This window comes from Galendromus occidentalis, unplaced genomic scaffold (genome assembly GCF_000255335.2).
Source record: "Galendromus occidentalis unplaced genomic scaffold, Mocc_1.1 scf7180000077479, whole genome shotgun sequence".
NCBI lineage: Eukaryota > Metazoa > Arthropoda > Arachnida > Mesostigmata > Phytoseiidae > Galendromus > Galendromus occidentalis.
The window spans coordinates 51,527-67,438 of NW_003805467.1; the positions used below are offsets into that span (position 1 = coordinate 51,527).

The window sequence follows — 15,912 nt, forward strand, 5'->3', positions numbered from 1 at the left end:
TCCCAGCCGAGGGAGGGTCCGTAGTCGATAACTCAGCATCGATCAAGCTGTTCCTTTTCTCTAGTCCGTCGGAAGAGTTCCATGTGCTTACGCTGAGGAAGTCGATTCCCCAGAAGCTCATGAGGATATTCCGGAAGGCGTCAAACTATAGGGGGGAGCACGGGCTATATTTATAGGGATCATATCCGCTTCCCAGATCGCCGCGAAGGTAACGCGTCGTAACGTTCTTCGACTCGGGAATCTGATGACACTAGTTCTAGTGGTCGCCGTTTCCGCAGCGTCTTCGCTTTCGAAGATAAGGATAAGGGAATGACTACGTAGCAAACTATGGAGGCCATGTTAGAGTCGGGTCGCGGACGGGGATCATCGATATCATTCCCCCGCAAAGTTTCTTTGTTCGATCGCCGCCGCGAGATGGCTTATTGATTCTCGGATAAATTTTCCTTCAAAGAATGAATCGGGAATCCCCGGGAAGCTAAACGGGGCGCGCCACAAGCCGATGTTTAAATCACCTAAATCGCGGAAGGAACTTTAAATGACGGACTAAGTCCAAGCTTGTATCGTCGTCGATACGTCAGAATCGGAATTTAGTACTGCTCAGACTCAAACAGAGGCAAGAAAATCATCTATTCGGAGATGAGCGCGGTACTGATAGGAAGGGCCCGCCTGTTCCAGAAATCCATTCAGCATGTATGAGCCCTAGGAGGAACAGGAGGTGCTCCGCCTCGGTATCGCGACAGGCGCGTCATCATCTGTTTGGATACTTGTGGCGCGAAGAAGCCGCGAGCAACACGAAAACCCGTTCCGAAGAAACTTCTCGTTTTTCTTATTCTCCGCGCTTTGCAGTTTTCGAGGGGCAATATCCGGAGCCTTCAACTCAATCCGGTAGTCGAGATGGACGATGGTCAGTCATGCAGAAGTCCGCGCTGAAAGTCGGATTAGGATATGAGAATCAGCTGCTTGGAGCGGTGCTTCTCGAGAAGCTCTAAATGGCCTTATTCTGAATTCCCCCACAGACATCGACATTTTGGCGGACTTGGTTGACGAGGATCTAGATGAACTGGAGAATGACCTGGCATCCGCCCCCTCGCCTGAGAAACCGATTTCGGTAAGTCGTCTGTGTCCTGCCATCGATCACCAGAGATGGGTGCAAGATATAGCTTCGAACATACCGAAGTGCTCCCTCATTCTTCCCCCCAGAGTCCCCAGAACCCAGAGGTCCGCTTATCTGTCGCAGCAGCCGAGGAGGAATCCGAGACCCTCAGGGTCGAAATCCCGCGGTAAGCTCGTGTTCTTGACTAAAATCCTTCCCTCGATTGGAGAGACATCGCGGGGCTCATTTGCAGCCGAATGTCGTTTCCAGACAGCCAGATGAGCAGCAGGAAGCGGAACTCCCGCAGGAGAAAAATGTTCAGTCTCCGAAAACCTCGGAGGGTTTCCTGGAGCGAGAAAATGATGCTTCTTCTCTGGCTTCAGCCTCCAAACCTTCTCGAGTGAGTGTTTTCCTTTTATGACAATGCCTTAGAGCCTGCTCCCCTAGCTGGATGCAAAAGTGTCTTCCTGCACGGACCCGCTGTCCTTCGGGGAGGGGAACCCTCTCTACTCTAGTCTCGCAGTCTGAACCGCTGCGCTTGCCACGATTCCTCGCTGAGTTTCTCGATTGAACGCAGGAGCAAGCGGCACAAAATGGAGATGATGAGCTCAATTCTCAGTCGCAAGGGCTGGATGGACATACGGGACTCACAGACTGCTCATCAGACGATGATGATTATCTCAACTCGACGGGGAAACAGGTACAGCGAGAGCCAGCCAGTAGCGGTGCGAATCGAATATTCTCAATGATCAAGGACCCAACTTTATATCCGTCTAGGTCAACGACATACTGAGGAGAAAAGAACTCGAGAAGAGGAAACGCGAGAACCCGTTCAAGCCGGCGATGAGTGCAAAGGAACAAGAAGGCTGTGAGCAAACCTAGTGAACTCCTCTCGTCCGCTGTATACGAAAACCATCGACCCTCGATCGCCGCATCATTCAAGATCGGCTGTCTCTACCTTTCAGGGACAAAGATCAAAGCAGCCGGATGCTCCGAGAAAAAGGTGGAGGTTCAAACCGATCCTTTCTCTGGGATACGTGTGAGGTAGGTGATGAGCGGAGGTATCGAGGATCATTCCGAGCTGTTCAAGGAGCTGAATCCTCCGGCAAATCTTCCGCAGACCTCAGGCGTTCTGTTTTCGCAGGAACCCTGTGATATCGTCCGATGCTCTCGGCATAAAAATGAGCGGGCGGAAAATGATCAAGATTTCGACAGTTGCGTCTTATTTGCAACGAATGAAGGTGAGCTCGGACGGAATGGATCTCTAGAGCGTCTGCAACAATTAGCACTCCTCGATATGGGGCATGTCACTCGATGAGAAACTTGATTTGCTTCCAGAACCAGGATGAAGATTGGGTGACGATTGGCGTTGTGGTCGGAAGAAGTGATCCGAAATCTTCCTCGAAGAGCGGGAAGCTCTTCTCTATAATCAAACTCGGTGATTTGAAGGTCAGTTGTCGTAGTGTTCTTTCCGGTGTCAGGCTGGAGGCTGCTAAAGAGAGTCTCCGCTCATGTTTACCAAAACCTGGTGACATTCAGAGAAGAGATTCTCACGGAGCGATTCGGATGCGCGCGTGGAGATATGATCGGCGTTTCACCATTCCTGTGTCCCCTCCGGAACTGGCACTATTCTCACACGATAGGAACTGAAAACTTCCCTTACAATCGTAGAATCTCGAGACGGCCGTGCAACTTTTCCTGTTCGGCGATGTTCATATCGAATTGTGGCAAAAGCTACGCGAAGGGCGTGTGATCGGACTTTTGAATCCGAAAGCCCTCCCCCACAGAGAGGGATCCCAGGATACAGCCATCACCATCGATTATTCCGGCAAACTTCTGGAAATCGGCGATGCTCAGGATTTCGCTACTTGCCAGGGACGAGCGAAGGTATCTACCGAAAAAATTTTGAATATTCGAATGATGGGTTTCTTGGGATAGATTGCGGGATCAACGCAAAGCCAGAGAATGCCTCCCTCGGAAAGCGACTCCCATTGCTTGATCGACCCGAATGATTACTTCGCAGAGCGGCCAGAAGTGCAGGAACGTTGTGAATAAATCTCAATGTGCATTCTGCGTTTACCACGTGAAGGCGGAGTTCAACAAAATGAGTACCTTGAGACCGGAGATCCAATCGAGGTATTTGTGCCTTCCATCGTCTCACGGAATATACCTCTGCTGAAAACCGGGCTCTCAATCATCTGATCTTTCTCTCCTTACCAGTTACTCCGGAGCAGATCCGAATCGACTCAAAAAAGCTGTTTTCGAGGCAACCGGGGGAGTTTATGGCGTCCCGAAAGGGATGACTACGGCGGAGAGCCGAGCATCGATGCGGCCCCGAGGCTCAACGAACGCTGAGCGGAAGCAGAAAGAGACCCTCGTGAGTCACGTAGCCTCGTTCACAGCGTCCGACCATCGAATCCACGCATGTCTGTAACTGATTCCTTCTTCAGATACTGCAAAGTTTGTCACTCAAGCGCAAAGCCGACGCAGAACTGGAAAACTTGATGGCGAGAAAGAAATCTGGAGCAACCCAGCAGCCGAGAGACCCCACGGCTGAGTTCATGTAAAATCCGCGTTCCTGAAAGCGATGCGCTCGTGCAGGCTCTCAGCGAAAAGAGGCATTTTTCTGAAAGTCTGTAACTTTCAGGGAAGAGCGTCTCAAATATCAAGGACCAGGAGCACGCTGCATGCGGCTGGCTTTGGGCAAAGAAGAAACGCCCTCTCACGTCCAAAAGCAACAAAATGGTGTCATCACGTCTAAGGCTGGTGATCTCTTTATCGTTCTTGAACACGTATCGCCCCAAGAAATTTTGGATGTTCATGGCAGTTCCCTGGTTTTTCGATCCTGAATAATTTTAATATTCCTGCCTCAGGTGTTCAGTCCCGGTGATATGCTGCGACAACATGCGGCTAGACAAAAACTCCTGGCGCGAACGCCGGTTCTCAGTGGTCGTCCCGGAGCAATGATCGATCTCCTGTCTCCGACCCGATCTCCGAAAACAAGCAGGGTGAGAGCGGTAGATGGCCAATGCAGTGAACGTCAATCTGGCGGTGATGTACAGATCGCTCTGACCACTCGACCATCGCTCGACGACTCATCCTGGACCGTCCATTCTCAGGAAAAAGCGCTCGATGTCTTGAAGAAGAAAGGAGTCACACTGACCGGGGAGGACCCGAACGCGGTTCGCAAAGCCGTTGACAAGGAAAAAATTCTGAAAAAAATCGAGTCGACTCCTCCAGCGTCCAGCAAAAAAGACACAAATGAGAATGAAGCGCATGCTGCCGTCACTCCAAAGTCCAAGAAACGGATGGTGCTGGGCCGAGAAGTGGATGACGACGATGTCAAAAAATTGTTGTCAACCAAGTCCAATCACCAGCACGAAATCGATCAGGTTCGGAGTAGCGTGCTCCCCGGGAGGAATCGATCTCAGAAATACGCGGGGCAGAACCCGAAATTCGAGGAAGTTGGAATGGAATGAGATCCGATTCCTTCGAGGCGGACCGTGTAATGACACCAGAGACTGTATTGCAGGCCGAGGACGAGGCAAAAGCTGCTTATTTTGCGAAGCTCGAAAAGAAGGAAGCTCTGGAGCAGAAAATGTGCTCCATTATGTCCGTGAAGGTCAAGGTGGTGTCGTGCTCCGTCTGTAATTACACGGCTGTCACCGCGTCGGAACTGTGCCGGAAAGAAGGTCATCCAACGAAGACGCACGACGCTACGAAGAGGTTCTTCCAGTGCCAAGATTGTAAAAACCGCACCGTTAGCTTCAGCAAGTTACCTTCGAAACCATGCCGGTAAGCATAGGTTGAGTCATTGGGCGCGTGATCCATGATACTCTCGCGAATCGGATGTCGAACTCGGTATGTAGATGACTCTTCATTCGTGATTATTCTTCATTCCAGACGATGCGGTGGGTCGAGTTGGAACCGCGTGGCGATGTGGTCTGAACGAGAAGGACCCAAGATGGATTATGAAATTTTGAAAGTCCGTGGTGAAGAGAAGAAATTCATAGATAGCATCTAGGGAAATGCTGAATGTATAGAAGTACGATGACGCTTATTGTGTCATCCATCCGAGGATCTAGGACTACTTTCTTTCAATAAATGTCGCACTTCCGGACGAAAGCGTTCGTTCGCTCGAATTGAGGAGAATCTGTCTACCTAACCTACCAATCTGTCGCAAGATCGAGTCGAGGGATGCAATTTTTCGATGGATAGCCGTAATGGGAAGCGAAGAACTAGGCGCAGCGGTACCATTCCCAGGAATGATATGGACCTTTCTCGCTCATTCAGATCATCCCTTCTCTCTCTCTTTAACAAGAGGATAGGTCATGAAAAAATAGATAATAACAGATCTTCATTGCTTTGAACGAAAGCCTTCATGGTGTCGCCTGCATCGCAAACCTCATTATCGTGACTTGTCATATGAGCCAGGCGCATTACGATACGCGAACAGCAATTCACTGAGCGCACCATCGCGATCTCGGCCCTCCGAGCGATAATTCTAGTTCAGCAAGCCTCTCAGCCTCCCCATTGGATTGAGAGTGATTTGGACAGGAATCAAGCTGCTGCGCTCCCCGAGACCGACGAATAAGTTCGTGAGGATAGGATGAAAATTGGTGACCATTGTCGATGCCCTACACCTCAGGATTCCCGGACCTGGCGAAGAACCTGTTTGAAAGCTGTCACAGTCGACCTCGAAGTCACCCGCCTTAGCGCTTTGAGTTCGGGCGTTCGGACCATCTCAAGAATGCGTGGACGATCGCGAAGGACACGGCATCAGGATTCAGCACGAAACCGTTCGCAGTCGGGAATCGTCTTGGTTCGAATCCTAACGTCCTCCAGGATCTTTGAAGAATCGTGAATCGGAACCAGCGCTAGCAAAGTCGTATATGACCACTGCTCTTTCCGTGACATCATAGCCTCGAATCTTGGTCTATGGAAGAGCTCTGGAAGGAAGGGCTTCCTCAACATGAGTCTCAGTTTGAACGGGAGCGGTCGCAAGATGAGCATGCTCATGAAAATGTGTCTTATTCCACATCAATGAGAGAGAGAGGGGACCTCCCAAAGATTGCAGATAGCACAATAGGAGAGATTCTGATTCTTCTAGAGCGGTAGGAGCAGCCGAGGCTTTCCTTGCTCTGATCAAAGGGGCAGTCGCCGATTCATCCAATTCTTCCTCCGCGGATAACTTCCGAGTGTATCGATCCTCCGTTCGGAGTGCAGAGCAGCTTCGCTTACAATTCTGATGGTTCTCCGAGCGACTTTCCGCTTGATGCATCTCCTTCTGGAGCTGCGGACAAGAGGCCGACAGCTGCAATAGGTATTCGACAGTCGTGCGGGTTGTGTTGTTCCCGGCTCCACGGAAAGCGAGGCAGGAGTCTCACGTAATATTCGCTGCGATAAAGATGAGTCCCGATTCCAATCAAAATCAAGGCGCTCAGAATGTAGACACAATGTATAGCCATCGGATCTCCTTACGTAGTTACCACCCCATAAAAGCTCTGATTCGCTCGCGAATGTGAGATCGGACTGTCCATCAAATAGCGTTTGACAGTCAGTGTAAGGCTTGTTGGGGGCCCCGATGAATCGGTGCATCCCAGAACGGAGGGATGGAACATGTCGGCGGATTAAGATACTATCGGGGACTCAATCGGATGAACTGCTTCATTGCGCGAGCAATGAAGCGTTTAATCAGTTCTAGACTGTTGCAAGCTGGTAGTGCCAGTATGGGCGGGGAAGAGCTCCAGTAGAATCAGATGAGTTCGACTCTTGCCCGGAACTTTGATCGGAAAGACACAGGTGCCTACAATCTGCATTGAGTGGACGGACTAGACACCACGCGTTTACTCGTATTGTTGTTGATCGTCGTAGCTGATTGCAGTTCGAATGGAAAACCACTGAGCGCGTCAGCATGACTCATGCCCACAGCCGCTCGATTATGTGTTCGGATTCCGAAATTTGATTCAAGCATGGATTCGATTGCGGTGGGTCTGTCTTCGACTTTATTGCCGCGACCGCGCTACAATCCGACGCCACTACGAATCCCTGACCGCGGAACTTGTGCCGCAGTCCCTCAAGACTCAGAACTGCCGACAGTCGAGCTTTGACGAATGATGATTCTTCTCCGACTCCGATAACAATTTATGACTGATGGCGTACACCATCTTCGATTCCCCATCTTTTCCTGGTAGCAGTACATGATTACATGACGCTCCGGAACCTACAGCGCTGGCAGCAAGTGGGTCTGCCTGCCGGGGAGGAATCTATCCATAACCGGTCTGATGATTACGCCGTCTGGAGTCTTTGGAATGCCTGTTCGCGACTGTCATCCCACTCCGAATTGATCCTTTTCTTCACCACCGTCCTCAGGGGATTCGGGGGCGTCGCACCGTCTGGACGAATCACCGAGAGAATGAGACCCAGGAAATCTCAAGATTTCATGGATATCCTTCAGTATCGAAGAGTTTTCACCTGCTGCTGATACCCTAGTGACTGGCTAAGTCTCATCCCTGGAGATTTTGAAGCCTTGAATGAGGAATTGGACCGCCCAATATCACGAAGAATCTGCATTTTGATAAAAGGAATCATCAGATTTGACCGCTGCACAGCCTCCAGCATCCCCCTATCTGCCTAAGGTGCTGATTCGTCTCATACGAGATTCCAACTTCCTGAAAGTCCGCGGTGAAGAGAAGAAATTCAGACATAGCGTCTAGACGATGCTAATAGAATATTGACACATTCACGCTCATTGCGAGATCCATCCGGGGATCTGGGACTTTTGATGAATGTCGCACTCCTGGACGACGCCGTTCAAAATGGGATCGCTCAAATGAAGGAACTTCTGTTTGAAAACAGTTGCAACCTGTCGAAGCATCGGGTCGAGGGATGCAGACTTCCGAATTTTGTCGATAGGAAACAATAATGAGAAGCAAGAAACTAGGCGGAGCTGAACAATCTCATCCAATCACCATTCCTAGAGATGATATAGCCCCTTTCCACTCATCGAGAGGAGGCTCCTCCCCCATTCAATCAATGATCAATCTCACAATTCTAGGGATTTATTAGGCTTCTAGAATTTTCCGCTCCGGAAGATCTCAGTTCTTCCCCGAGCGAGGGACCGTCGACACGAATCTTGACTCGTTTCTGGCGGATCTCGAGAATACCGGGAGGACGACTTTCGTTGTCAAGCCGCAGACGTTTTTGCCGAACGCCAGGCGAGCGTAACCTTCCTCCCCCCACTTCGTTCCCCAGCTGAAAAGAAGTCGGAGTTGGCTTGACGGGCTGCTCCGGAGTGACTCTGAATGCTTTCCCGATTCCCCGAATTCCGAGCGAATATCAGATGCGTGGCGAGCAAGTTATCCGTGGATTGTCAAGAAATATTCGGAAACTTCACATGGCCTCGCGACAAATGTGATGAGTTCCTTGTAATCGATCAGGGCTGAGCGCTCACCTGTTACGGATAATCCAATAATCTTTCCCCTCCTCCGAGCCGTACCCAACGACGGTGACGGCGTGAGCGAGAGGGTTCTCAGCATCGATCTGGCCACATTTGGTATCGTCGTAGATACCACCTTCGAGAAAGCGATTCAACCTCATTTTGAGTAAAAAGAATTCCGGGCAACCAAGGCAGACTTTCCGGCTCAAAACTCTAACAGTCCCCGTGTGAATCTCGTGAAAGCTCCCGCTCACCGTCATATTCGTAGAACGATTCAGGCAAGTACTGCAGCATCACGGTGACAGGGCCATCGAGTCCGATGACGACTTTCATCCTGTGTTCCTTTGTGTCTCTGCCTCCATAGACCAGCTCGAACCCGTCGACGGTTCCCGCAGCGTGTTCCCTCTGGGATCGACAGCGACCGAGCTTCGGAAACGAAGAGAGACTTCTTCTTGAGAGGATAATTTCGAGATTCATTGTTCCTCCGCTCTGATTATAGTGCTCGATCCAACCTCTCTCGCCGAAGAAGCCCACCTTATTCTCGTAAGGGTAGCGGTCACGTTTGGTGACAAAACCGTTCTCATTGATGTATCTGAAAACCTTCATGGTGTTGCCTCCGTAGCATCCCCTATTCCCATGAGTAGCTGTGCTGCAATCCAAGATGTCCTGCTCTGAAACCTCATCGAAGACCCCTTTCTTCAAGCGGAGGTGGACTTCTAACGCAGCAGCCTGGAAATCGATTTATAAATAATGAGCGAGTCGGGACGATCTCTCACACGTTCTTCGCATGCGACATGATCGAATCGGGACGATCTCTCACACGTTCTTCGCATGCGACATGATCGAATCGGGACGATCTCTCACACGTTCTTCGCATGCGACATGATCGAATCGAGCTAGTCTACGCTCACCGATGCGAAAGCATAGCAAGCGCCGCATGTGTCCTGGTCACGGATTGGAGAACTTAGGTTCCGATAGTCGGCAGAGGGGGGCGGAATTTCCCCGTCCAAATCATCTATGATACCTCGCGGGGAATCTGCGTCAGCGTTCGAGCCGTCGATGAGTTCCCCAGTGAACTGCCGAAGCTGTTCCTTCGTCTGCAATAATCGCGGGTAGGCAGTCTAAAGCTCATTGATTCCCTCGTGTCACCGAAGTCCCGATGGGCGCCTGCCTGTGATCTCCCGGAGCTTGATGCCTCAAGTCAGATACATACATACACACACACATCGACTCACCATAGACGAGAATTTGTTGAGAACCATGCGGTAATTCTCTAAACCGGCGTCGAAACGCGCATTATGCCCGTCGATCAGACGTCGACGAGCGGCCAGGAACGGGCTCGCCTTGAGGGGAACGGAGGTGGTAAGTAGCGATCTCGGAAACCATTGAATGACCCGGAAATCAGAGGGAGAACTTCCCCGCAAAGACTCACAGCCGCGAACGCTGTGGCCAGAAGTAAGATGCCGACGACCTCCATGGCTGTAACTTTGTGGAAACTGGTAATCCGCGGAATACTATGAAGAGGAACCGCTCACAATATTCAATGGGTGATCCTTCTTCGTCAGCTGCCTTTACTACCGGCGGTGGCTAGGCAGCTCACGCATAAGATCCACTTCTTCCAGGAGGAGCAATCGGTCCCCATCGGACCTCTGGCGGCCGAGAGCGCCAGAGCGCGCGACCCTTGCTCCGCGATCCTTGGGTTCGACTCCTCTCAATGAGAAGTTAAGCGCAAACTATTTTGTTGTGCGACGCATGCTGCTGGACGGCCTTGAATTTCACGGTTCTCCAGGGCTGAGACCGAACCTTCCCCTCCCATACAAACCTCCCGAGTATTGGAAGATTATGAAGAGGGCACGCAGGCCATCGGAAGGAATCAAAAGCTCTCATAACGAACATCAGACATGTTTATTCTGGTCTTCAGTCGGAACTTATTCTCTCAAGCATTACGGGTGCGAACACGTTTCACTCGCTCGATCCAGTCAAGTGCCAAGGTGGTCCGCGCGTAAACGTCGGGATAGGCAGCGGAGCCGCAATATTTCACAAAGCTTGCCACTCCCGCCAGGGTCCATCGGTTGTTCTTAGTGAAACATTGCAGGGGTCCACCGGAATCTCCATTGCAGACTCCATGATCTTCTCCTTGAACGCTCGCGGCACAGATGTGTCGCGGAGTGAGCCGAACCGCTCCGCCCAGGACGCCGCCTCGGAGCCAGGCCGCAACGCATCGTTGATGTGGAGGAATTTTGAAGACAACTTTTTGGAGGAGCGCCGGTACGTGACGTTTGTCGCCTGAAGAATCAAGGTGGACAACCGTGAGCTCTGGTAATCGATGTGGGCTCCCGTGTAGGCCCAGCGGAGACTTCACGCATTCACTGACCGTTCCGTTTTGTGACGCCCCAGCCGCTACCGACGCAGGTCATGCCATCGAAAGTGGTAGCATCGGCAGGTGTTGGCAAACAGATTGGAGCAAGACGAGACTGCGCTCCGGTGAAGTTCAATGGTCTGTCGAGCTGTATGAGGGCATAGTCGTAGTCAACGATATCGCTATCCCACTGCGGATGGATCGCAATATCTCCCCGTCGTCGATTAACCGCAAAATAGATCTCGGTGCCTGCAAGAAGTGAAATCGAAATCTCACCGGAACTCGTCATGCTCAACGTTTCACGGATTATACTCGGCGACAAAAAGTCGGCCGGCGCTGATTTTCCGGCTCGAACGGTGAAGCGAAAAATCCTGGGGAGCAGAGCCCGGAGTGCGTAGTAACTCAAGGATTGCGAGGAGTAGATATACGAAGTTCAGGCTGACCTTCGTTCTTGGTGAGATCGTGCTCGCCGGCCACCACCCTCAATGGTTCAAGACCCTGGAATCTGTAGTCGACGCAGTGAGCGGCGGTCAAGACCCAGTTTTTATCGATGATCGAGCCACCGCAAGTATGGGACCATACACCATTCTCGAACTTCTGCAGAGAAATTTGCCACGGGAACTCGAGTCTCCTGGCCGCATCCCCGCCGACAATGTACGCACTGGCGTCGTTCGGCACTCCGCACTCTTGGCCGACAGCCGTGGCGAGAAAACCGAAGGCTATGAGGTACCTCATGCTTTCAACCATTCCACCCGGGGCGAACGCAATTGCCCTGCTCCTCGCATGCTCTTATACTCGCAATCGTCGCGCTTTCCGGATTTGGGGGATAAGCCGAACAATTCAGTCTGCCGATTGTTTGAGATTAGCGATACGATTCAAAGTTTTAGTACATGGAGCAGCCGTCTCGTGAATCGAAGACGTCTGCCAATCCGGACGGCGCGATCGGGCTTCGTGGAATCGACGACGAAAGTGCGAAGTTCGACGGCCTAGAGAGATTGAGATTTTTAGTCAGTCCGGAGCAGAATGGGCCCATCCGCGCGCAAAACAAGTTGTCCCAATGATAAAACGACGCAGGATGATCTGCAGTTTCGCAGGTTCGATCTTGGTGGCGCTCCGATACACCCTCTTTCGGAAAACGTAGAAAAACAACGACTTCGTCGCCCCTTTGGTACTTTAGGGATGCGAAGTTGTGGCGGTCAGTCTCTGAAATCACGCCCGTAAGAAACCTCTCTACCAGAGGGCTGGTGTGATTATAAACTCATTGGGTCCATGATCATCAATATATTCAATCAAAATCGGAATGTTATTCATGTGCTAAGTATCAAATCGTTTCCCGAAATCGCTGGTGAGATGGACTAGCCTTCGAGTTCAATGGAGTGGTCTCAAAGAGTCTGGGCAGCAGGATTGCGAAAACAGGAGTTCTGTTGAATACAAGGAGAGCGCGAGTTCCAATAGTTCGGCTAGTATCCGATTCCATTCCGATTTGTTCTGACAGAGAGTCCTCTGAGGGGTCAATGTCAATGATCATCTTTGATGCTTTGAATATAGTACTGTGCTATGGCAATGACACTTCTCTATTCAGATTTCTTGACTTATATACTGAGGCTACCGCCGCTGCTGCTCCCGCAAGTGATCTCATGGAAGCGACTCTTCGAATTTTTCCTGGCGCTACTCTACGTAATACCTGGCCATGGCCTTGGGATTACGCTCGGGCGGATTCTCGATAGAGCCATGTCGTCCATAGCCTGCGGCGGTCGATTCCGAGCGGCGACATCGAAGCATTGCAATGTGATCTTAATCCTCGTCATTTACTTGTACCTAAGCCAAGAACAAGTTGCAAGAATCAAAGCTCGACCGGAACTTCCTCGACCGCAGCGACCCATCCGTGCACCGCTGGCACAATTCGATTTTTTGAGGCGGCAACTCAGTGGCAGCCTCTGAGCGGAAAATAGGGGGTTGCGCCGCTTGGAATATTAACCCCTGGAGGGGCCGAAAAGACGGGACTTAAGAGAACTCAGTGTTCGATACCTCATCGAGGGGAGTGGAGCGGTGATTTCTCGGGAAACGTGTACCTAAACTCCGGGCCTCGAAGCACATGGCCCGCGGGGAGAGGGTTCCCGAGAGGAAGAGTCCATCAGACCCCGCAGGCTCCAGAGTGCGCCGAACCTCCGTCGAGGGCAGATCTCGTCGGGTTCTCATCTTGATGCCGGCGTGAACGCGCCCCTTGTGCTCTGGAAGTATTGATCGTGAGGGCGCTTCGGTGGACTTTTTTTTCTGTGTTTCGAATCCGATCGACTGTCGTCAGTGTCCTCGAGGTACAAGCGAAAACTCGGACTATCAAAATGGACTTGTCAGTGGAAAATGGAGTTGCATTCGCCGCTCTTGTCGAGGAGCAATCACGAATCATTTGCGAGCAGAGTATCGAAATACGTGAACTACGCTCGGAAGTTTTAGAATTACGAAATATCAGAGACTCTCTGCAGCAGGAAATAGCTCTCTTGGCTGGTGATTTAGACCCCATGGACGAGGACTATTGGTTCAGCAGGTGAGCATCGGTATTATCCGGGATGACTAATGGTAATGGAGAGGGTCGGCGCACTTCGAGGTTTTGTGAATCCTTTCCGACGAGCGCACGGTGAAAGTATCGTACCATGGATATTTCGGAGTGGCGCCGCGCCGTTGCTTTCGATCCTACTTCAAGCCACTCAAGCGGTAGCACAGTAGCGATGAGAGAGATCGTAAGAGACGATTGTCGAATCGGGAGTTGTTTTGCTCCCGATACGAGCGATGGAGATGGAATCATGCAGAACGTGGAACTCGAGGCCGGGTCCCTCGGAGATTCAACGAGGGTGGGTCAAACAGAGCCGGTGGCTCTTCGGCGAGGTGCTACGCACAACAACACAGTCTCCGTAGCTCGACAGATGGCTGCTGGATGTGTAGCGTTGTAGTAATAAGCGCGCGGAATCGAGAGCACGAGTTTTCCGACCAAAACAAGATTGCTTTGTAGAGCCAAACACAGCTGTTCTCGGTGAACTTATGTTCCATTCGGATTCCATCTGATTGTGATGTGCCCTATGTGGGATTCGCTAGCTCTTTCGGCCAACTGTCATGGAGTGATGCAACTCTCAGGCGAAACCGATCTCGGGGATTTTCCATAAAGGGATCAGACCGGAAAAAAAGACATGACCTGAAGAGCCGCTTGATTATTTTTTTCGGTCCTTGTCATTAGGGTCTGATGATCGTCATCGTTCGTAAAAAGTTAGAGTCGACTGCCAAACATCCCCTCATTCCAGTAGAAGTTATTGAGCACGGCTCGACTTCACTGCAGCGTCGCTCCGGCTCTCTCACAGCTCCCAGCCACCGCCAGCACCGGCGGGAAATGAACAGAACTCAAAGGAAGCCATAAGCAGTCCGTTACGCGAATTCGAAGAATCGTTATAGGATTTCCCTACACTGTTCCCCCCTTATCCAAATAGTGGAATATCTCGTTTAGGGAAGAAAGCCTACATACAGCTGGGAGCGATTGTCCCCCACCTTAGTTAGCCTCCCTCGAATCGTTCGCCTTTTCCACCTTTCCCTTGAAAGCCGAGCAAACAAACTCCATGCGTTGTACACAAACACAGGGCTCGATGGAACAATCTGTCCGTTGGTCGCCCACTGCGCTTCGGGCGGCGTCGTGGAACCAAAGAAAAAACATTCGGATTCAATCGCAAGTCCTTGGGGAACCGACCGCACGACACCCGCAGCCGATGGAGTCGAACGTTTCTACGCAACAAAAAAACGAATCGCCAACTTCTGCAGCTGGACACCGTCGTCAGCTGCGATCTATGGCACTTGGCCTCACGGGAAGCGCTGTCTTCGGTGCTTCCTATTGAACGCTCCGCTCTTTCCGTGACTCGAGCTACTACTTCGAAAGCGAATCCCCTCAGCTGCGACGGTAGCAGGAGCTGCACGTCTTGAACGATAGCCTGACTCCAATGTTCAACTACCTAATTGACGGATTACTGGAAAGCACCGAACTGATCGATTGCGACGCCGAGGAACTAGGAGAACTTTCGAAGGGAATCGGCCCGGAGAAACATCACGCTGCTCCCTCCAGACACACGTGTTGAAGCCGTCCAATCAGGGGAGGCGAAGGAGCCCGTAAGGTCGCAGCGCGTCGAGGGTTCGACAGCAATGAATGACCAGGGTGTGTGTTCCGTTCAGAAGCTTCCATTCCGGGAGAGGTGTGGTGCCGGTCCAGAATCGCCATGGATTTTGTGCGTATGGGAAAGGATCGGAGGACGGCTGGTTGCTTCGATCCCCGTTTCGGTGCTCGTAACCGAGTTTTCATCATCCTCTGGTGTTGCGGGAATTTCGTCTCATGCAATGAGAGTTTCCTGGACGCAGTACTGCCGTCTAAGCGGCAGGGAGCCCGCAGCTCGTACGACTCGAGGGCGCTCACCACCGCATGGCCACTGGCTAGGAGGCAACACGGGAAGCACTCAGGGCCGCACGACGGGCTCACGAATCATACGGGAGTCCCTGCGAAACGAAGAGCGCGAAAGGGAATTTTCTCGCCACCGGGAATGTTTCATCTTCTTCTTTAAGCCTTCGAGCGCCGGAAGGAACAAATATTCTTCTCGTTTTTTTAAGTGAACTTCGCGTAGGTTCTGCAAGTGTGCCGTCACCAGGTCGGTGCCGGTAAGATGCACGGATGCTATTATCTGCAAACGACGGGTACGATCTTTTGCGAGGCGCTGGTAGACACACTGCTAAAAATGTCCTGCTTCCTGTCCTTAATGGCACATGCTCCGAGTCCGCCGGATATCTTGAGCTCGCGTATGGTCGTGTTCGAGTGGTCCTGTCTTCGGTGAGTGGGTATCCGAACATCGCCATCCTGCCTCGTGATCTCCTGTTGGACACATGCAATCCGTGTATTCATCCCAGCAGCTCGAATTCTAGCACTCGGACGTACTGATCCACGTCAATTTGCCCTATGATTGCTCCAGCTGTATCATCGTGGGACAAAGTAGTCTCCAA

At 51.5% G+C, this 15,912-nt stretch overlaps 3 protein-coding genes across 4 annotated transcripts; 1 reads left to right on the plus strand and 2 right to left on the minus strand.

Moving 5' to 3' along the window:
* The first annotated feature begins 894 nt into the window (after positions 1-894).
* On the plus strand, positions 895-5,117 carry Mcm10 (minichromosome maintenance 10 homolog). The gene is made up of 18 exons (XM_029112005.1): positions 895-904; positions 1,017-1,108; positions 1,201-1,280; positions 1,364-1,493; positions 1,671-1,793; positions 1,871-1,961; positions 2,059-2,137; positions 2,238-2,334; positions 2,432-2,542; positions 2,765-2,980; positions 3,117-3,229; positions 3,314-3,470; positions 3,544-3,656; positions 3,741-3,855; positions 3,967-4,110; positions 4,213-4,485; positions 4,626-4,888; positions 4,997-5,117. The coding sequence occupies exons 1-18, from the start codon at positions 895-897 to the stop codon at positions 5,115-5,117; spliced, it is 2,328 nt and encodes a 775-aa protein (XP_028967838.1).
* Positions 5,118-7,841: 2,724 nt separating this feature from the next.
* On the minus strand, positions 7,842-10,008 carry LOC100905345 (cathepsin L1). Its single transcript, XM_003745206.1, has 8 exons — positions 9,964-10,008; positions 9,767-9,874; positions 9,443-9,628; positions 9,066-9,260; positions 8,786-8,957; positions 8,547-8,667; positions 8,260-8,347; positions 7,842-7,958 (listed from the first exon to the last, which is right to left on the minus strand). The coding sequence occupies exons 1-8, from the start codon at positions 10,006-10,008 to the stop codon at positions 7,842-7,844; spliced, it is 1,032 nt and encodes a 343-aa protein (XP_003745254.1).
* Positions 10,009-10,417: 409 nt separating this feature from the next.
* Positions 10,418-11,657, minus strand: LOC100903325 (chymotrypsin B). Of its 2 annotated transcripts, none has more exons than XM_003745192.2 (3): positions 11,334-11,657; positions 10,906-11,139; positions 10,418-10,817 (listed from the first exon to the last, which is right to left on the minus strand). In XM_003745192.2, the coding sequence occupies exons 1-3, from the start codon at positions 11,635-11,637 to the stop codon at positions 10,468-10,470; spliced, it is 888 nt and encodes a 295-aa protein (XP_003745240.1). In that variant the 5' UTR covers positions 11,638-11,657; the 3' UTR covers positions 10,418-10,467. The 2 variants fall into 2 exon arrangements, with proteins under 2 accessions (XP_003745240.1, XP_018495797.1); XM_018640281.1 differs by having other exon boundaries at positions 10,902-11,139.
* Between the last annotated feature and the right edge of the window lie 4,255 nt (positions 11,658-15,912).